The sequence below is a fragment of the Carassius auratus genome, chromosome 4 (assembly GCF_003368295.1).
Source record: "Carassius auratus strain Wakin chromosome 4, ASM336829v1, whole genome shotgun sequence".
In the NCBI taxonomy this organism is placed as follows: Eukaryota; Metazoa; Chordata; class Actinopteri; order Cypriniformes; family Cyprinidae; genus Carassius; species Carassius auratus.
Genome location: NC_039246.1, coordinates 8941777 through 8963548, shown reverse-complemented (window position 1 = coordinate 8963548; position 21772 = coordinate 8941777). Strand labels below are relative to the sequence as shown.

Genomic DNA, 21772 nt, shown 5'->3' with positions numbered 1-21772 from the left:
TCTTTTCATATGGGAGATTATCATCTATGAGTCTATATAAAATAAAAAAAAGTCTAATGCAGTCTTTCCATATGAAAGGCAGAAAACTTTGAAAAACAAAAGTTTCAGGCTAAGTGGCGTAAGGTTTTACATGTGGAGCTTTGTTAACATGAAAAGCTGTAACAAGCTGCCATGTCTGGGCTAGTACAGAAAAATGTGAAAATGTCAAACTTGTTTTAAGTCTTCGATCAGTTCTCCAAACCACTTGTCCTGTGTAGAGTTACCTGGGGGAAACATCGTTGCACAAAAAAAGTAGGAACCAGATGCTTTCATTGACTTTTAAGCTATGTTCAACCTTTAAGATACATTCACGCTCTACACGTTGTCACAAGTGTCATGTTGTCAGCCAGCAAATGGAAAACTGCACTTCAGTTTCTACAGTTCCAGCAGGCTTAGAGCAGAGGTCTGCATGGGCTTTAAACTGAAACTCGAACCCGCCAAGCCCGTGATCGTCTGACCCGACCCGAGCGAAACCCGAAATCTTTTTTTTTTGTTTGTTTGTTTTTTTTTTGTTTTTTTTTCGGGGAGCCTAAAATAACGAGGAGACTAACAACGTGTAGTGAACGGTAAAACAGTTTGCACTACAATCCAGTGTGTTCCTAATTAAGATAATACATTAAAATAATGTAAGACACACTTTCAATATCAAGCTGCAAAACAAACAGATTTGTACAGCTAAAAATAGCTGGACACAGACTAGACCGGAAACCAGACCCATGTAATCATTGACAGTAAACCCGAATGTAATTTACAAATGGCCACGCCCATTTTTACAACAACAAAACAAAGTTTTGCTGAAATCACATGACTTGACCAGTCTGTCACGTGTTCCAAAATCATTGATTCAAACAAAAGACAAAAGATCCGAAGCTAAACGAATCATTTTCACTAAACACGTTAACAATATTTTAGAAAAATTGTGGCAAGCGTGGTGCTGCTGCTTTGCAAGTTACCCATCTTGTGTTGGTAGTGGTGTATACCACAGTTGCCTTGCCGATTGCGAAACGTGATTGGTAAACAGTTTGCCAGATTATACCAAGACCATTCAAACTGGCTCATTTACTAAATGTCTGTCATTTACTCTGGCCGGCAGCCATATCACCCTGGAGCCCAAGACCGGTTGCCCACTGAAGCTAAGCAGGGCTGAGCCTGGTCAGTACCTGGATGGGAGACCTCCTGAGAAAACTAGGTTGCTGCTGGAAGAGGTGCTAGTGAGGCCAGCAGGGGGTGCTCACCCTGTGGTCTGTGTGGGTCCTAGCGCCCCAGTGTAGTGATGGGGACACTATACTGTCAACATGCACCGTCCTTCGGATGAGATGTTAAACTGAGGTCCTGACTCTCTGTGGTCATTAAAAATCCCAGGATGTCTTTCGGAAAGAGTAGAGGTGTGACCTCTAAATTTTAAATGCTCTAAACATCAGGTTGCTAAATTCGCCCATTGGCCTCTGACCATCATTGCCTCCTAACAATCCCCATATCCGCTGATTGGCTTCATCACTCTGTCTCCTCTTCACCAATAAGCTGGTGTGTGGTGGGCATTCTGGCGCACTATGGCTGCCAGCGCCATGCTGCACACTGGTGGTGGATGAGGAGATACCACCTGACTATGTAAGCGTTTTGAGTGTCTAGAAAAGCAAAAGTCCATGCCTGCATCCTATTTTCAATACTATTTAGGGCAGACAGGGTGGAAGTATACACATTGGGACGCAGGATATATTTGTTGTTAAATGTGAATAGAGGCTTGTAAATAATAGGAGATCATCAGCTCCCTCTTGTGGCTGATTATACGAAACTACATACCCGAGGTGCTGAGCCATAGGTATATACAGTGTGTGTTCATGTGTGTGTGTGTGTGTGTATATATATATATAATTCAGTTCTACTTGCAACCAATGGGGAAGGAAAGATCAAATTTCTGATGTTTTCAATTCAAAGCCTAATAAAAGCGCATTCTTTAAGACAGACATTGATCGCTTCACACTGCTTTCCATCCCCAGAAAAGCCTAGCTTGCAGTAACATGCATTCTTGAAACAAATGAAGTAAATGTACATTGCCATTACTCCAACTGCATTCTATGGATGACTCCAATCTTTCTCAATTATATCTTGGTCATTTTGTACCCCCAATATTTAGCTCAAATGTTTCCTCTGATTTTGTGAACACATTTAGTACACTGGTTTCTTTGATGTCACACCTGTGAGGTATGGTGGGCTCTATGGACGGAGGGATTAGAAGCCCCTCCACTGAATGAAGACGGCCAGTCTTTACTTCAACATCCAGCTCTAGAACAGACTCCCCATTGACCAGGATCTACCCCTGTATGTGAGGGAATCAGTGGTGACTTAAAGTATTTGGACCTTTAAATCACAATTCAAATATATGAATTTCATTGTATTATTTCAATGGCATCATTTTTTGTGTCTGTATGGAGGGATTTACCCTCAAGTCCACACAGGTGTCCTAGCAGAGTAACAGCAGGTGTAATTAACTAACATTTAACCATGTGTATAAATAAGTATACTTTTTGTGTTACATTTCAATCCTACATTCAGATTTTAGATAAATCAAATGAAAAGTGTTCCTGTGGCTCAAGTGGTATAGCATTGTGTTAGCAGGGCAAGGTTGTGGGTTCAAAATTTAGCCTGAAGTTGTTTTGGAAAAAAGCGTCTGCAAAATGATAAAATTTTAATTAATCTAATTTAAATCTAATATATAATTTTTTTTTGTTTCAGTTAGTTTGTGATGTCTGTGTAATATATATATATATATATATATATATATATATATATATATATATATATATATATATATATATATATATATATATATATATATATATATATATATATATATATAATATTTTTTTATTTTATTTTTTTAATGACTCTGTTTCACAATGAATCCCACATATTATATAATGCATTCTATGTTTCTTAGGTGCTCCAATACTTTTGATTGCCATATTTTCAATTTATTTTAACATTTGATTTATTTTAACACTTACAGCAGTTGTTACATTAAATGTCAGGACCTGGTCCGCCAAGGTCACAGCACGAAGATTCGACACAATGAAGCTGGCACTCAACTGTAGACAGATAAGACAGACAGGATTTAGTTAATTAATGACCTAGAAATGATTTGATCACACATTTTTCACACATCAACACACAAACCTGAGAAGTGGACACTATGTGATTGTGCATCAGTTCAAGTAGTTTTGTCTTACCCTGAAATTGGGAGAAATGAAAAGAAAATGTAGAGTGTTGCTTAAGTGACTGGATCGAACATATATACAGAGAATGTGACATAAAAACATATTTAATAAAAAAATAATTTTTAAAAACCGAACAGTTGTTATTTTTGCACTGTACCTCCTCTAAGTATTTGAAACAAAAAGGATGAACTGGGATAAGTTTTATATGCTCAGAAAAAAATGGCCAATTAAATAATTATAAATTAGTTAACCTTAAAAACAAATTTAAATAATGTAACAATGTGAAAAATTCTAAATACAGCTAAAAATTTGAATTCCTTCATATTAATACAATACATCATTACCTATTTTTATGAATTATTATTATTATTTTTTTTTTTTTACAACGTAGCAAATATTTGGCTTATAACAAAAAAAGGTAATATCTAGCACAGGTCAAGTGTCTTAAAGTACATTCATTTAGGGATTAATAGAGTTTAAAACTCAACCTCAAGCAGAGAATTTTCCATTCCCTGAGAGAATATGCAACAGGTTTTGCTGTAAGAAAAATAAGATACAAAGACATTATTGATCCTCATAACAATCAAAAACAACATTAAGTAAGTGTATGATGTTTATGTAACACAAATCTTTTATCTTCACGAACCTCTTTCTCGCTTATCTACACTTACTTAATGTTGTTTTTGGAATCATCCATTTGGTTGATAAGCTGATGGAAGCAGTTCCAACCAAATGGATGATTCAATTTGAGGCAAAGATATCCGTCTCCACAAGAGTTCCTTACTTACGACTGCCATGAAGATGGATTTTTATCTGGTCTACCTTGAAAATAGAAGTTTACCGATTTCAGAAAAGTTCATGTATTCCCTGTCATCTTAACAAATACAATGAAACATAATCTGATCTGAGCAGAAAAGAGTGAAACAGTATGTGATGATTCTGCTCTTGTATCCTGCATTTGCACATCCTTGAAAACATTTGGGGAATACACACATACACACACACACACACACACACACAGACCCACACACACACACACACACACACACACACACACAACCTCCATTCAATCACCTCCATCTGTCAATGTTTCTGCAGCCAGGCCGGTCAGAGTGTAGTAGAGGATTCCCTTCTTCAGCGACTCAGAGTTCACCTCTCCTGCAACCATGTGCAGCTTAGCAAGTTAGCGAGCTCTCATCTCGTTAGCCAGCAGGGTTTTCACCTGGAGCTAAAGCATGCTTAGTATTTGTTTGAATGTATCCACCTTATTTTGCAAGAAACAACTGCTGTTTTCTGTGAATGTCACAATGAAACATCCAAACAATTGAGAATTTGTCACCTACTCGACTGTTCCTGGTTCCACTGTGGCACAGGCGGCATATTTATGGCAGGAGTCTGGTCTGCACACATCTTTTACACTGCAACCCTACCCTTCAACAAACTGGGGAAAACAGCAGGATTGTGAAGATGGCAAACTGTAATCAAAGCAATGGGTGCATTCAAGCTGCTCAGAAAAGAGTAAAAGAGTGTTCACAAACTCACCTTTTCCAGGGCCATCATACACAAAAAATGTCCAAAAAGTCACATCAGATGCTCAATAATAGTGTTTGATTCAGACAGAAGAAAAGAAGGAAAATAAACGTACTGCACATGTGCAAGTCCCATTGCCTGCTATACCATCAGAGCAGACTCCATTATTGCTGCAGGGAGTCGCTGCTGATCCTGGACACTCTATTGACAGAATAAAGGATTCCTTTCATTAGATTTCATGACACTAAAAGTGAAGAAACCTTTTACATTTTTTTGTTTCAATCAGATAAAATGGTCAACTTGGTGATATCAGTCACACATTTGGACATCCAAACAGTAAAGAATGGCGCAAGCACTCCCAAGGTCATGGGTTTGCATGAATTGCATTAATTTAACCATCATGTTGAGATCTGGTAATTTATTTTTTGTTTTTAAGGATTTTCCCCACCATGTTAGACTCATGGTGTTCCCAGTCAAAAATGACCAGCCTACAAATCCACTTGTTAAATTCTAATTTTCCTTTATTTATACCAAAAAAAAAAAAAAAAAATGGATTCAATTGTTTTTATCGATTTGTATTATTTAAATTAGCACAGGTTTTGTTTTCTATTTGGAAATGACTGGTCGTAGGCCTCACTGATCTGAGCTTATGCACATTGGCAAAATTAAACACAAATAATGTTTAAATAAAAAAAAAACTGAAGTGCATAAAATCTGATTAATGAGCTCTACGACAAATCATTTTAAAAAAGAAATACAAAACTTGTGCTAACTGAGAGAAAACAAGTTTACAGAAATAATTAATCCAAGATTTGGTGATAATATCACATACTGAAAGATTCAAAAGCGATTTTTAAAAGGCAAAATTAAGTAAAGGATTTTCAGAACATGACACATGTATACCGGTACTTTGGGTGTGATAGATATATTTTGGATAAATTATTTACATGCATAAAATGTAAATGTAAAACATAAAAATGTAATTTGTTTAAATATTGCTAAGGCAAAGTCAGCAAGAGATCAGGTGTCATGGTGTCATTATCACATAAATGTTAAAAATGGAAACAGAAAGGATAAAGTGTGCCTTCCAAATACTGACAAGGTCACTGTGGAAGGTGGAAGGTCATATTCATGCATATTGGATTTATATCCCTAGCCAAAATGAACGCCAGTGGAATTCCTATCATAATTTGAAATCGATCCAAAAGGATCTTACTGGAATCAAACAAGAATTCTAATAAGAGTCACATAAGATCCTGCCGGATCAACTATAATTCCTACTTCCTAGTTTATTTCTTCTGGAAGTTCAATTTATCCAGATATTTATTTTTATTTTTAGAGAATGTTTGCTTTAGTTGTTTATATTATCTCATATTATCATTTCTTAGGACTGGTTATGACAGAATTATGAGAAACCGTCATAAAAATGTATATGAATTATGATAATGATAATTCTGTTTAGCATTCCTTTAGCATCTAATCTGGACTAGAAATGATAGCAATAAAGTTTTTTTGGTCCCACTTTACATTAGGTGGCCTTAACTACTATGTACTTACATAAAGAAATAAGTACAATGTACTTATTGTGTTCATATTGTATTGTAAAACACTTTTGCTGCTATTGAGGTGGGATGGGGTAAGGTTAGGGAGAGGGTTGGAGGTATGGGTAAGTTTAAGGGTGGTTTAAGGTGTAAAGTATGGGTCAACAGTGTAATTATGAATGTAATTACAGAAATTTAATACAGATGTAATTACATGTATTTTTTTATATATATAAGTACAATGTAAAAACATGTATGTACACAATAAGTACATTGTACTATATTATTAATTAAAATGTAAGTACATAGTAGTTAAGGCCACTTAATATAAAGTGGGTCCGTTTTTTTAAAAGAGCCTCACAGATGGGAAATCAAAATTACCTGTATTACAGTGTATGATGTAGCTGTCCATCAGTGTAAACAATGTGCAAAGTAATTAACCCCCCCCCCCCACAAAGACGCTCTGGTTGGTGTAATAGCATCATGTCGAGGAGACAGTGTGTTTTTAATTGTAAAGGCAAGTTTGTTTTATTTTCACTTCCGAAGAATGAAAATCAGAAGAACCAATGGCTAAAATTCATTTTTACCACAATACCAGAGCAGTACAACAAATCCCTTTTGTTGTGTTCACAACAGTTCACCGATGACTGCTTTTCTAATCTCGGTGAGTACAAGGCAGGATTTTCAAAGCGTTTGGCCATAAAAGAGGGTTCATTACCAACTTTATTTAGAACAACGAGCATTTCCGAATCACAACGCGAAGTATGATTATGAAGTTATGTGTTTGTTTTCTCCCGAGCGTCTTATCAGTATGTGTGCTGTCTGCAGCCTTTGTTTGTGCTGATCGTCATGTACATCATTAAAATGAAGTGTAACTCAGTGAATACTCAACGGAGAGACATGAGAGAGATATCTATAGAAAGCTTGACATGTCTACTTTAAAACTAAACAAGTGCTGCCGAAAACAGATATTCTGTGATAAAGTAATCCATATGAAAACAACGCGATGTCTGTTTTTCACGTCTCCCTTCACTATATCTAATGTGACCACATCCCCGCGCTGAACGCGCTATTCAGATTCAAACTGAAGCGTGCGGCTTGAATACGCACACACAGAAGAAAAGGCAGCGAGACTGTTCAAGTTTTTTATTTTACTGTTTGCTTCGCGATGAGAGGAATAAGACATAATTCACCCCAAACAGATGCTAACGCATAGTTTACCGTGGAGGTGTGTGCGGAACAACCAATCAAACCTGACTATGTTAGTTGACCAATCAGAACACAGTATGCTACCGAAAGGTGGGGTTTAAGGAAACTGAATCTTTTGAACAGCTTCGCGCGAACCGTTTGGGGATCTCTGAGAATTGAGGTAATTTTAAAATGATATTTTGACAAAATGACAATGTTTTTTAACCTTGGATGGATTTAAACCTAATGTACAGGACTTATAAACAGTGATAGGAAGCTATGAATTTCATCTTACTGGCTCTTTAACTTCTTTTCCCAGGAGGAGCCATGCTTCCCATGTTTGTGTTTCAGTCTTGTTAGTGATCACATTAGGATAGTTCCTCTCCGACTCTTCCGATCAAAATATTCCCTCAGTGTACAGTATTTCCCCTCACAGAATGAAATACCAAATGCTATTTAATTGTAAAAATCGTATATAAAGACAAACTCACCAATGCAGTCATCGCCCCAGTGACCTGGACAGCACTTGGGCTCCACCGTGTCTTTGTAACACTCGAACGAACAGCCCTTGACAGACAAAGCCATGGTGATGTGATACCTAAAGACATATAGAGTGATTATTGTATAATTGTTGCCTCTGTATTTTGTTTATGCATGAAGGAAACACCTCATCTTGTCACAAAAGCTATTAATGTCCTGTTAAAAGTGGGCTTTGTCAGATATTATAGCTTAAGATTTACAGTAATATCTATCTATCTATCTATCTATCTATCTATCTATCTATCTATCTATCTATCTATCTATCTATCTATCTATCTGTCTGTCTGTCTGTCTGTCTGTCTGTACTACACATTATACTAAATATAATGTGTAGTAATAGATGTCTGAGCTTTTAAATAAATTATTGCTGTTCTTGATCCCTGATAATAGCAAAGCCTTACCAGCACACATAAACACATGTCTTGTACTTCTCTCTGGCTGACTCTTGGTGTACTCATCAGGACATTGTACTAAAGAAGTCAAGGAGCAGGAATGACATTTTGATTTAGTCACCACCTCGATGTTCTGGTCACAGCGGTTCTGGCCACAGAAATCAACACAACCACAAACAAAGACACACATACACATAGCACATTAATTCTCACAACAAAAAACTAACTAAAAGACTGTTGAAAGCAGTGCTTTCTTTTGGTATTTTTACAAAACCAATAAAGTTGGAAAGAATGCTGGATCTCAACACCTGTCACTGATTTTCCTGATTAACCTGATTCATTGACTTTACAGTTGGCCAATAACATTCTCAGGATTACTTTACCCAGCATTCCACAGTGCATGTCAAATGATACTTAATAAGAATTGCTTGCATAATGTGTCTTAAAGTGCTAAAAATGTCTCAATTTTTCAACTGCAATCACAGAAATTTAAACATTCTCCAACTAAATAAAGATAAAGTATCCCTGGAAACGGATATGAACAGTCATATCAAAGCAGTGTTAATTTCGTTGACTAAATATTTTCGTCATTATTTTCGTCACGAATATATTTTTGCAGACGAAAACGAAACGAAAACTAAAATAGAAGGCACTGATGGAGACTAAAACTATGACTAAATTGATTGACATTATCGTCAACGAATAAAGGACGAGACGAAAATAGACTGTGACGAAAATCAAATCAGCAGACGGGAGAGATGCGAGGAATGAGCAAAAGAACCGGCAAAACAGAACAGACTGCATGAGAGAAGAGAACCAATCAGAGCCTGACTTATTGAGACGTGAAGCGAAGGTTTTCAGTTTTTATGAGCTCCCGGGAAGTCGGCATTCGAAGAGGTGATAGGGACTTTAAGCAACAGCCTCTGGTGGAACGGCAACGCCATTCTGGCGTTGTATTGCGCCTGCGCGAATTTAACTGCTACTTTGTGACGTTCTAATTTAACGGTCTACTACGGGAGAACAGCTGATTTGCCGGAGTCGCTACAACGTGAGAGGTTAGGTAAATAAATGTTATGTTTTTAGACTTATTTACATCATACAATATTAAAAACTCCTCTTCTGACAAAAGATTGTCATTTAACGCCAAAAGCAATCCTTCTCTTGCTTTTTTAAATTATATATTTTTTTGGATCTCAATAAATGAATTAATGCTGCGTTGCGCTGTTCTGTTTTACCGTTGCTTAGTGACTTTTACGTTCTTGGCTACAGCGGTGTGACGGCAAACTTCCGGTCGCTGTAGCCGTTCCATTCGCAGCTGTTGCTTAAAGTCCCTACTGTCTAAAAGAGCGACAAAATGTCCACAGCTCACTTCACGTTTGACGACGAACAAAACAAAACAAAGTGTAAAGCATGCAGAGCGCTCATTCGTGGCAAGAACACAACCAATTTGAAAAGACATTTACAGACGAGCCACCCGGACATTTTCTCAAATATAATTTCACAACGATGTTCTTTTGTTTATTGAGCTAAGCAAAATTGGAATAGTGCAGTGCGTAGATGTTGTAGCATTAAATATTACGAACTGAAAAGTACTGTAAAATAGCCCCTTCTTCAAATTAGATGCGAGCACAATACTAATACGTAATATCATGATAAATACATTTGATTAATACTAATGTTTAGTATATTTTATAATGTTCTACTTGTTGACAATATCACAAATATTTCTATATTAGTCATGTGAAACATGAATGTTCACATCCTATCATTATACATACAAATCTAGCAATATTGTAGTATTTAAAACATACAATATTGCTAGACAAATGAATACCTTATAAAATCTTGTTACTTTTTTTATCCACCTAGCTGCCAACTTATTAAATATTTACTTTAAATGTATGCACTTATTGTTCAGCTCAGCTGTAAGCTTTAAGGTCCTGGACCTAAGGTTATTTTTCTTTTATTGATGGTCAATTGGCAGCTAGTTATTGTTTACATTATCATGACAGTGTTTGTTGCTGCATAAAAGCTTTTGAATCGAAATAAAGACACAGTTGTGTTGAAATAAAGTTGAATTTGTGTTTTATATATTTTGGTTAAGTTTGTTTCCTATACCAGCTGTAAAAAATTGTCTAGTAAATCTGTTATTGATTTTAGTCTTATTTTAGTCGACTAAAATACCAAGCAATTTTAGTCGACTAAAATACCAAGCAATTTTAGTCGACTAAAATACCAAGCAATTTTAGTCGACTAAAATAAGACTAAAATTAAAACAAATCAGATGACTAAAACTTGACTAAAACTAAAAAGAATTATAGTCAAAAGACTAAGACTAAAACTAAATTAAAATTTCGTGTCAAAATTAACACTGTATCAAAGAGAACCATGTTTATGCTGTTATATAGATTGTAGACTGACAAAGAATGTAAACAGGAAACTGAAGTAGAGTGAGCTTTGATTTGAAAGATTTCAACTGATTAACCTTGGAAAGCATATGCGTCTACAACAAACTGCTTTCTCTACTAATTCTACTCTACTAATTTGTTCAAACATATTTTATTTGGCAGTATGGCTATTAAAAAGAATATAATGTCAATCTTGAACACCCATATTACACACATGTAACATGAGTATATATGTGTGAATCTCACCTGTGATGCTGCACAAGCCATCCAGAGTATGTCAGTCCCTAGCAGTAGTTTAGGATGAGCTTCATGGTCATTATATTTTCTGTTTCTCTCTAACTCTGTCTTTCTGGCCCTCTGAGGTCCTTCACCAGACTGTAGCCACACAAGTTCTGCCTTTTCAACAGTTCCTCCCTCTGTCTTTCCTGTATCACAACCCCACGAGATTCAGGGGGTGACACCTTCCCGCCAAAATTTCAGGCAAATGCCTAAATCCCTTTCATACTGCACATGAAATCATCAGCATGCAGCTTGGAAATAATATCATTATAGAAGGTTGTTTCCACTAATTAAAAAATAATAATAACAAGATTTGAAAGATAAAAAAAAGAAAGAAAAATCTAAGTTTACATCACACTTCTGTTTTTATTTATGACAGAATAAAAAAAACAAAATGGTAATTGTGACTTTGTATCTCACAATTATGACTTTTTTCTTACAACTGTGATTTTATGTTTCACAATTTTGACTCCTAACTTGATATCCTGTAATTATGAGTTTTTATCTTGTATTTTAGACTTTTTTTTTTTCTCAAAATGTCAGAATTGTGAGATATGAAGTTGTAATTAATTTTTGTTAATCTTGTGGCATAAACAAGCTATCGTAGAACTTGGTGTCATCAAGTAGAGATGGAGAAAAATCTCTTTGACGCCACACATTTATGATTATGAAGGCCAATAAACAACTATTTTTCTGAATAGTTGGTGAATAATGCAGCTAGAAAGCTGGGAAGAAACTGGTCGATTTCCAGGAGCAATCAAACTGTTGTGAGTATGTGTACTGAATAAATGCATGCAGCCGAAAGCAGAAGAATCACAGGATGTCCTCACTCATAAATAAGCCAATTGGTCAGGTGAAGATGCCCTGTCACACACACTTCCTTTATGTCTTGCTGCATCATGTCTTTTCTTCAATGGTTCCATAACTTTCATACTAAGGAAACCCTTGTAGACCACATACATGTGTCTATATATATATATATATATATATATTTGGCTATGAGGTGGTTTGTATTTTTTATTATCATTAGAGTGCACATACAGTGCATATGTTGCTTGTTGTTTTTCCCAACTGCTTAGGAAAACAAAAGAAAAACTGTATGACCACACGTTCAGTTTTCTTTCTACGTGCTAAAAGCTATTTAAAATGGTTCTCTGAAATCTGCTGTGAATGGCCTCCCAACCAGATGTAAAAAATCAAACACGTTTTTTATCCCATTTAAACTGTAATTGACACCCCAACCACAAGAACGCCATGTACTATACAATATGCTAACAATAAACGTATGTGGTCCTACTCACCACAAGAATGATTTGACCGAGTTAGTTTCTTTCTGTTTAGAAAGTTTTTTTTTTTTTTGTTTGTTTCCTGAAATTGACATTTATACATGAACTGGGGTTTTGAAAGAGATGTTTCAGGATTTTTTATGTATTTCACTGATATTCACTCGACTGCTTTGCAATACTTAAACGGACCTTAACCTGACTTGCAGAAGAAAGTTTTGTAGTTGCAAGCTACACTTACCTTAGTTGTACAACGGGAACATTCAGATCTAAATTTTTTGTTGTTACTTTCGCTTTGTGTTGTCCAAATAAGTTAATAGTGTATCAATTATGCATTATTTATATGTGAATGATCGACTCGCAATAAATCATTTGTCAAAGTGTTATTAACATGTTAAAATTAACACATATTTGAACCTCATACTGTTCAATATTAAACAGTCTGTGTGAAATGGCAGTTTGACCATGTTAATTTGGCAATTTGAAACAGTTTTAATATTTTTAAGTCATAGACTATTTACCCATTCACATCAATCCAATCTTTTAGTTTATGGTGGATTATAAGGCGCACCTTCAATGAATGGCCTATTTTAGAACTGTTTTCATATATAGGGTGCACCGTATTATAAAGCACCTAGAATAGAAGATACAGCAGTCAAACGTTTGACTGGGTTTACGGTATCCATCCACTAGATGGAGCTGTGCTATAAAGGGAATGTCAACATTTTGACAGAGCGCATTGATCCATATAAAAGGCGCTCTGGATTCTAAAGCGCACTGTCGGTTTTTTTTTGTTTTGTTTTTTTGAGAAAATTAAAGGCTTTTAAGTGCGCCTTGTAGTGCGGAAAATACGGTATATAACTTACACAAAAAATACCTGAGTGACAGCACATATTAAATAGCAATAAAGTGAGTGATTTATCAAATCGGAAGAAGCATCTCTTATTGGATCAGCATTCTAAATAATAATTAAATACATGGACGGACAAAATGTATATCAGATGTAGATAATTAGATGCACTTCCACATATGAAAATGTATTACAAAAAAGATGTTATTTAAATGTGTGAACATCACATCATCTAGTGTTACATGCACCTCAAAGTCATGCCATATATATTCAGTTTTGTAGAGATTAAAGCCATTTTCTCAAATTATGACCGCCACCATCTAAATGAAAAAGCAGTACAAACACACTGCAAACTAGAAAGCAGAAAATTTCACTCAGTGCATTCTTAAAATGGAGTATAATATAGGCCTATAACTGCAAATGGCCTTTTACTTATTTAAAATTATATGGACTATAAATCAAGGGGTGGAAGGGATTTGTATGAAACAGGTTTTTCAGCAGAGTTTTGATTATTATAATAATTCAGAGGCCTTGATACAATAGGTTTTGTAGAATTAAAAGTTTTCCTGTGGCATCAGGGTGTAAAACCCCTTTTGAGTTTAATGAAACCATCATTTTCTAAGCATTTTAGTGCTAAAATAATGATTAAATGCCAATGTGTTGAATCAGTCTTCCTCTTGTAGTCCTCTCTGGCTTGTAGACTTTGTGACTCCAGTAGAGGGAGGCAGAAACCATCATGTCACTGATGGATGGATTCACTCTGTTCATATTCTCCTTTCACCACATATGTGTACAAGACCAGATACGTCAGTCAAGTTGTTATATGAACAGAACAACTGGCAAGCGTGTGATGAATTGCTTTAAAAGAAAAACATTTCATCGCTCAATGGTGAGATATAGTAAGAAAGAAACAAAGAAAACATACAGGATGAATTAAGGGAGAGCGAGCACTAAGACGTGTGTAGAATCTTAACATTGACTCTGCAGCAGTTGTTGTGGGAATTGTTGACATTTAAGCAACAGTTATTGGCAGGAAAACAGTGCCGCCAATCCAAAACCCCTCAGGCCTTAACCAACACAACCAGACACAGCCACGAGCCCCTACAGACTTCTGGGAAGGCGTACAGAGCATGGCACCACTCATAGAGCATGCGGGAATGGGCCAGTGAAAAAAGCGTGACTCTTGGCTTCGGATGTAATGCTATGCTTGGATGGACATAACTGATCATTCACATACTGAGACAAAAGATGAGCGATGATTGGGATGAGCGATGACCATGGTCTCCACAGGCCAGCGTGGATCAAATTAACATCCAAAACATATTGTGCGTGTGTGCATGTGGTCGCACCACCCACCGCGATGCATTCAGTCTCAACTCAACAGCACACACACAGAAAAACTGAATAATTTGAGAAGGGAAAAAATCTCTTCAACTTAGTTTAAAGGAATGCAAAATATTGCATGGACATGCCTCAAAAAAACCTCTGGGGCTCAGCAAACAATGAGTATAAAAGGCAGAATAATTTCATTAAAGTGTAAGGAAAAAAGTGTAATTTATTATACGATTGAATTTCATCGGCAGAAATATTTGTCTTTGTTTTAACAGTTGTGCTACTTTTTCCTCAGAAAACTACACTTCCAGAACATTAAGAAACAGTTTCGGCTCATTAGCAATGATGGCACAAAACCTGAAAAGGTAATATTGCAGTACAGTAGATTTAATTTGACAAATCATCTCATTTCAAGAATGATTTAACCATTAAACACATACTAAAGAGAAAGAGAGGGGTGAAGGAAGGCACCGAGGAAACCAAGAGTTTCACTCTGGGATGATGGGCAACAGATTTCCAGGGCTGAAGGTCTGAGCGCTGCTCTTATAAATATACCTGGAGGGTTGCAGAGATGTTTTCAATGGAATTGATTTGGGAATCACTGTCTGTGATTCATCAACTTACTGCCCACGGAGTGCAGAACTGACAAGAATGAGGAGAAGGTTTTATCTGCAAAACTCTTCTAGAGTAAAAAATAAAGAAATTGGTCAAAATGTCTCATTTATCGGTACCATGAATGATGAAAAAAAAAAAGAGAGAGAACTGCAACATTTCCAAAAGGGAATCATTTATTGTATTGAATTGTGTTGAGAGTCTGTGAGAGTCAATGTAGAAGAATAATCTGAGTGATTTTACACAGACAAAAAAAGCTTGATGCAACTTCCACTCAGCGGTAAATACAACCACATGAGAATGAACAAGCAGGCATTCAGAGTGAAATCATGAAATGCAGCATGAGCGATACTTTCCAGACTTTAAGAGATTTGCCAGCATGTGCCAGAACTCACAGGATTTTTTCCTTCTGTCACGGGACAGAAGATCTCTGATATGTTCTGCGTGTGTTGCCGTAAACTGCCACCGTCCTGTTGGCTGGAATGCGGCTACATAAAAGGGCCACTTGCATTAGCATTTAAGGGCTGTTTAAGAGAATGCAGCCATGGTATTTGGCACAACTCTGTTAGTTCTAGCAAAGCACTACTCTTTCAGAGATGTGTGTGTGGGATTAGAGTTTAAGAGGAATGGAATGTGACACAAACATCAGTCACAAGAAATAAGTACTAGAAAGACAACAACCATGAAAAGTAATTTGAAATATACATTATATTATTATTTGATAAAGCTGCTATTGCGGACTGGATCCGTTGTCTACACTTTTGGGAATTATACTTGTTTGTTTGTTTGGGAGACGGAGAAACATCAGCAGTCACAAGCAAAAAGAAAGTACAGGGTCTCTACATTTTTTTATTTAATTTTAATAAGGTTGAAATCGCACACGTCCATTGTTCATAATTTAATATGTACATTTAAATCGTGAAATATATAGCTAAAATTGCAGAATACATGCTTTGTGAATTATTTCTCTCTTTTACTCAAGGGATTCTCAATTGCAACCTATAAAACATTGTATAAAAAATACCTTGGTATATTATCTACATAATTCCCACTATAAGTCATCGTTAACTGTAAAAGCGTTCAATACAAACTTAAACAAAAGCATCTATTTACACTTTTTCTGCTGTTCCCAGTATTTTAGTTCCCTTTATGCTCCAGTTATATTCCACAGTCACTATATACAAAATGGCTTAACTCCCACTTGAAGCCCATGGGAAGAGTTACGCATGTGGATTTAGGGATTATACCATTTCTCCCTGGTATTGGACTGCCAGTTGCCATGGATATTTTGTTATTTGTATAGGCCCAACGGGGGTGAGAGCACAAAGAAGGTCCACTTCCTCTCACAAGATCCCTCCCCGAGTAGTTGCACTACTTGCAGGTGTGCATGTCGTTCATTGTCTCACAGCGACGACAGCGAACGTAGCAGCACCAGACGAATTTACACTCGCAGCGCTCTACGTGTCGTACCACGTGTGTGTTGTAGCCCCGCCCACAGCAGAGCAGGTTACAGCCGTCCGGCCCGGCTGAAGTTCTGTTACACCTGCGGCCCCTGGTCCCCGTCACGCCCAACCGCCGGTCCTCCAAACAGTAATTGGGAGATTTGTTGAAGAAGATTAACTCTTCTTTGCTAATAGGTGTGTGGCGATGGTCTTTGTCCTTACGTCGCACCTTATGTTTAGAACGGTCCACCACCTGAACGCTGTTTTCGTAACGCTCCTTCAGGTAGGCGCCCACACGCTCGAATGCAGCCATTGTGCGCCAACATGTTTTTACCGCACACGAACCCGACACGCCATGACAGCGACAGTCTGTCAACATTGTTTTGGCCACCGCCTGTAGAGGAAGAGGATACGGAGATCATTATATATCTGATTAGTAACAGAGAGAAGCTGGGAAAGCAGCTTGTTTTTCTAGACAATGTAAGCAAGAAATAAATAAGCATGCAGACATGTGAGTTGTGATTTGAGCCAACATTTTTGCAATTTATTTTGACAGACTTCCTGGATTTAAGGCAAAAACGCAGAACTAATGTACTTCGGCGAGAGAGTTCACCTTGGTTTGCTATAAACCACATTTCCAAGGACTATATAATTTTTACGGACTAAGCTTTTATGTTCTCCCAATGCTTCATGTTCTGCACCATGAAAGCGGAAGGAGTATTTTGTGAGCTGACGACTTTCATAAAATAGGAGCATTTGTTTGGGTGAAGGATTATGGGGGCCCTTCGCTGACTTGAGGGGAATTTTGTCTCGCTTAAACGCTTCCAACCAGAGCAGTGGTTTAGGGTCTCCAAAGACTTACAAGTGTTCTTCAGTCAAGGCTGTGGAATTCAGTGCAAATCATCAGCTTCTCAGATTAATCAAGAACATGTGGGGAGATGTAACTCATTTGATCGACAAATTGCCAGAGCTGAAACAGCCCATTACTATTTCTGTTCCTATTTGGTTGCTTTGAAATGGTTTTTCTTGTCAGCCAGAACGAGTCAAAAATTCATTTGCTGGAGAAAACTGTCATATTTTATGACTGAGGACTGAGGGAACCTTACACTGAAGGATCAACGTTCAGTTTTAGAGATTAGATGTGTTTATAAAAGAGGCTGTGAGATCACAAGAACTTGAATGTGTTACAAATGTTTCAGGAATGCTGTCTGAGTGAATGGGGAAGGACAGACATTTTCTCCACTGTCACACTTTTCGGATTTTCTTCTATTAGAGTGAATTAGTGTCTATACAGGGAAACACAGCACTGAATTAAGAGAACTCTCTAGTACTTTTTGTCGTTTTGAAGCAGGCAAGCATAGTCAGTCACATGCACCAATCAGCTTCACATATCAATCAAAATGTGAATGGAAAGGCAAAATAAATCATCTTCAGTCCTTCAATACATCAATGAAGGGAAACAGCCCTGAATCAGAAATAACATTTCCATTTTCTCCATATAAAAACAATTTTATGATGAGAAAATGGGACAAAATTATGAGCTATGTAAAACAATGACATAAGCTTCTGTAGAAGCTCCAAGTCAGTGTGATTTACTTAAAAATCATGTTTAATTTAACTACTCATAATTCTTAAAAGAAATCAAAGAAGTCACTATGGGAATCTAAACTGCCTCAAAAGAGCTCAGAAACGACCACACACACTCTCATGAAGCATATCAGATTACGTCATTTGCAATACTACATGGGATTGTATTTTAGGCTTTTATAAACAATGTTAAGTACAAAGTCTTGTACCTTTGTCTGTTTGTTCAATTTTCAAATTCTTTTTTTGTTACAAATAAAGTTTGGAATGTTATGATTCATCTCAAAGCTGCTTGGCTTCCATCCATGACTTCTTATTAAAGCCTTTATTAAAGTACTTTTAGAAATCCCTATGGAGAAAACGAAGGGGAAATATACAGATGCTTCTGAAAAAGTGAGCAGCCACTGTTGTGCATGTCATTTCTTTCAACATACCTCTACTTTAAAGAGTTTAGTTGTTTGTCACCTACCTGTCTCCCAGCCTCGCTGTTATGCTGGTTCATAGTGAGCAGGGCATCCTCACTACGGGCTGATATGTTCTTTACCGAATTGTTGATGAAGCGACGGCTGAACGAAGTCCCGAAGGCGATGTCATCAGAGCACCCACCCCAGTGCCATCCCTCCGTGGGAGAACCGCTGCCCAGCAGGCTCATATCACACGAACACTCTGTCATATTTCCAGCACTGCAAGAGCGGGTGACCGCGTGAACCAGGCCGGCAGCCATTACTGCGTAGATAAACGCTGTCTCTTTTGTACCTTAAAAACAAAAAAGAGAATTTAAGCAAGATGCCGATGCAAGTTAAGTACTTAAAAATGTTGAAACAATCATAAAATATGGAAATATTAGATTCACAGCGGGACATTTGTGAGAAGGGTCTCAGTGCAGCAGTATCAGAGCAGAAGAGTCTGGAAATGTTACCTATATTCATGCAGAGAAACACTGATATCACATTATACATATGAGCACAAATGTTTGGCTGATGTAATTTATTTTTTATTGTGAGAAAAGATGATGCTTTAAAAATTCTTAACATCCTTTTAACTGAAATGAATTGTTTTTTTAACGTGACAATTTTATACATTATGCAAATGGCTCTATACATTTCTGCAGTTCTGATTAAATGTTACTTACAATAAATATATCAATTGAATAGCAGATCCTAATAAAATGCAGTGATTATATGATCATACACAGTGATTAATAAGATAAATATACTAGTCCTAATCTCGTCTCTAAACAAATCGAGTCATAAAGTTACACATATAGTTTCTAGAAAGATCATTTTAATAGCTTTTATAAAATTATATTTATAATAAGGCACATTTTTAATCAAGTTTGGTTTATAATGTTTTAACTTTTAAGTATATTTTTCTTATTTTAACTCTTTAGACAGAATAGCAGATGCCTGTAAAATTCCTTGGTTGTGGCTGCATGAAATGAGATGTACAGTATATCAAATTCAGTTTGCCCTTGAATCAAGCTTCAAATTGAACTGCTCTGGAAGATAAGCTTCAGGCAAATCTTAGAAATGGATTCACAAAAATCAAGAAACAAGTTCTACCATTTCAGTTTGACTCTTTGTTTTGTAATCACGCTTATCCTGCATGCATTAAATTCAGGGCCAGATAAAGACCATAGTAAATTTAGTATAGAGATGGTAAATCGAAAACAGATGTGTGTCAGAGCTGTTCCAAGAATCAAATCATCTTTTCCATAAACATTTGAAATCAAAACAGCTATTAAGGGGTCAAAAACAGGATTCCCAGTCGATTAAAAAACATTCAGATTCCTTAAGCAATTACAAACTGATGATCCCTCATTATATATTACAGAATGGCTGACTTGTTTTTATTTATTAATTTTGTTGAACTGTCCAATAACCACATATATGCATATATTTTTGCATATATCATTTTTAAATAACTATTTTCTTCTTTTAGACATAATATCAGCATAATTACTAACTTCCGAAGGTGAACAGCCTGCTCTATTAAACTAATGTTGAACTCCAAATAAATAATTTTACCTTTTTTTTCTAACCGTATATAGCACTTCTTAAAATAAGTCTTAAGACTTTGTTCAGTTTCTGTGAATCGCAATTTGATAAACATTTGATTGATTTTTAATGAAAACTATCAGACAATATTACCACCCTAATTTGTAATATTTTTGTCTCATGATTACTCAGTCGTGTTGCTGAAACTTTACTACTAACTTTAATTAATACAATGATCCAAAAAATCTGGATTATAAAGTTCAAGCACAAGTCTATTTGAGACCTGGACCACAAAAACCAGTCAAAAGTAGCAAGGGTATATTTGTAGCATCAATAGCCAAAAATACATTGTACAGGTCAAAATTATAGATTTTTATTTTATGCCAAAAATTATTAGGATATTAAGTAAAGATCATGCTCCATTAGGTTAGTTTGTACAACTTAATTTTTGATTAGTAAAATGCATTGCTAAGAACTTCATTTAGACAACTTTTAAAGGAGATTTTCAAAATATTTAGAATTTTTTTTCACCCTGAGATTCCAGATTTTCAAATAGTTGTATCTAGGCCAAATATTGTCCTACCATAAAGAACCATACATCGTCTTATTTATTTCGCTTTCAGTTGAAAAACAAAATGACCCTTATTTTTGGTTTTGTGGTCCAGGGTCACATTTCAGTATGACAGTGTGCATGCATACCACTGGTGAGCTCGAAGCCGAACACGTTGGGGTCCCGTCGGGTCGAGCAGTTCCAGCGCTCGTGTTTGAACTGCGTTTGGCACTCGGTGATGCCCAGGCGCGCGCCCTCTTTAATGCTCGGTAGAAGGTGCGGTTTGCGCGCGCACAGCTCCTTCTGCTTGTGCGACAGGGGCAAATGCGCGCAACCCAACTTCTCGTGCACTCCTACAGATGTGATGCCCAACCACCTGTGATGCGGAGCAGTGTGACACAAATATCAGAAGCGGTTCTCCTCTCCTGTCGGCCTGGATTGAAATGCCATAACCAGGCCCGAGGAAAAGGAGACAATTTTCAAACATTTTTATTCAAACATTAATAGACAATAAAGTAACATAGCACTTATAATACTTACATCCAACTTCCCTGAGAGCACAGAGGGCAAACTGAGAGCCACAGAAGGAATAAATGGTAAACTGCTTGTATCCCACAACCGGTTTTATCCATGTCCGCTTCATTAATCTAGCATTAGGTTAATCCACAAACGGGGCTTTTAAAATAAATAAATAAAAATGTCCCTTTTAAGTATCCATTAAGTTGCAGATACGATCACAAACATCCAACCACCAACAAGTCACCTTCGCCATCGGTACGAACTCAAAAAGACACAAACTGTTATATGCGGCTGTTGGAAAACGCGCAACTAAACACTCTCCTGTGAAATGCTCCCACATCGTGATAGGCCGAACTGTTCATTAATATTCATAAGATAAGACCGTTCTCAACACTGATTGGATAAACAGATCTTCGGCTGGAGGCCAGTGAGAGACACGGAGCTCAAAGCGAGCGCGACTGATGCAGAAAG

At 36.7% G+C, this 21772-nt stretch overlaps 2 protein-coding genes and 1 long non-coding RNA gene across 4 annotated transcripts; all 3 read right to left on the bottom strand.

The window, feature by feature from the left end:
- Nucleotides 1–1622: 1622 nt before the first annotated feature.
- LOC113056168 (stabilin-2-like) lies at nucleotides 1623–4198 on the bottom strand. 2 transcript variants are annotated; one of them, XM_026222739.1, is made up of 4 exons: nucleotides 3743–4198; nucleotides 3214–3267; nucleotides 3045–3125; nucleotides 1623–2356 (listed from the first exon to the last, which is right to left on the bottom strand). In XM_026222739.1, the coding sequence occupies exons 1-4, from the start codon at nucleotides 3848–3850 to the stop codon at nucleotides 2351–2353; spliced, it is 249 nt and encodes an 82-aa protein (XP_026078524.1). In that variant the 5' UTR covers nucleotides 3851–4198; the 3' UTR covers nucleotides 1623–2350. The 2 variants fall into 2 exon arrangements, with proteins under 2 accessions (XP_026078524.1, XP_026078516.1); XM_026222731.1 differs by having other exon boundaries at nucleotides 1623–2350.
- Nucleotides 4199–4227: 29 nt separating this feature from the next.
- Nucleotides 4228–11269, bottom strand: LOC113056164 (uncharacterized). The gene is made up of 6 exons (XR_003277667.1): nucleotides 11100–11269; nucleotides 8455–8593; nucleotides 8005–8111; nucleotides 4900–4985; nucleotides 4598–4695; nucleotides 4228–4476 (listed from the first exon to the last, which is right to left on the bottom strand). It is a non-coding gene; the product is annotated as an uncharacterized LOC113056164 (long non-coding RNA).
- A 4138-nt stretch (nucleotides 11270–15407) lies between these two features.
- On the bottom strand, nucleotides 15408–21698 carry LOC113058146 (protein Wnt-16-like). The gene is made up of 4 exons (XM_026225827.1): nucleotides 21323–21698; nucleotides 20932–21158; nucleotides 18705–18991; nucleotides 15408–17045 (listed from the first exon to the last, which is right to left on the bottom strand). Exons 1-4 carry the CDS (start codon nucleotides 21412–21414, stop codon nucleotides 16581–16583), a joined length of 1071 nt encoding a protein of 356 aa, XP_026081612.1. The 5' UTR covers nucleotides 21415–21698; the 3' UTR covers nucleotides 15408–16580.
- Between the last annotated feature and the right edge of the window lie 74 nt (nucleotides 21699–21772).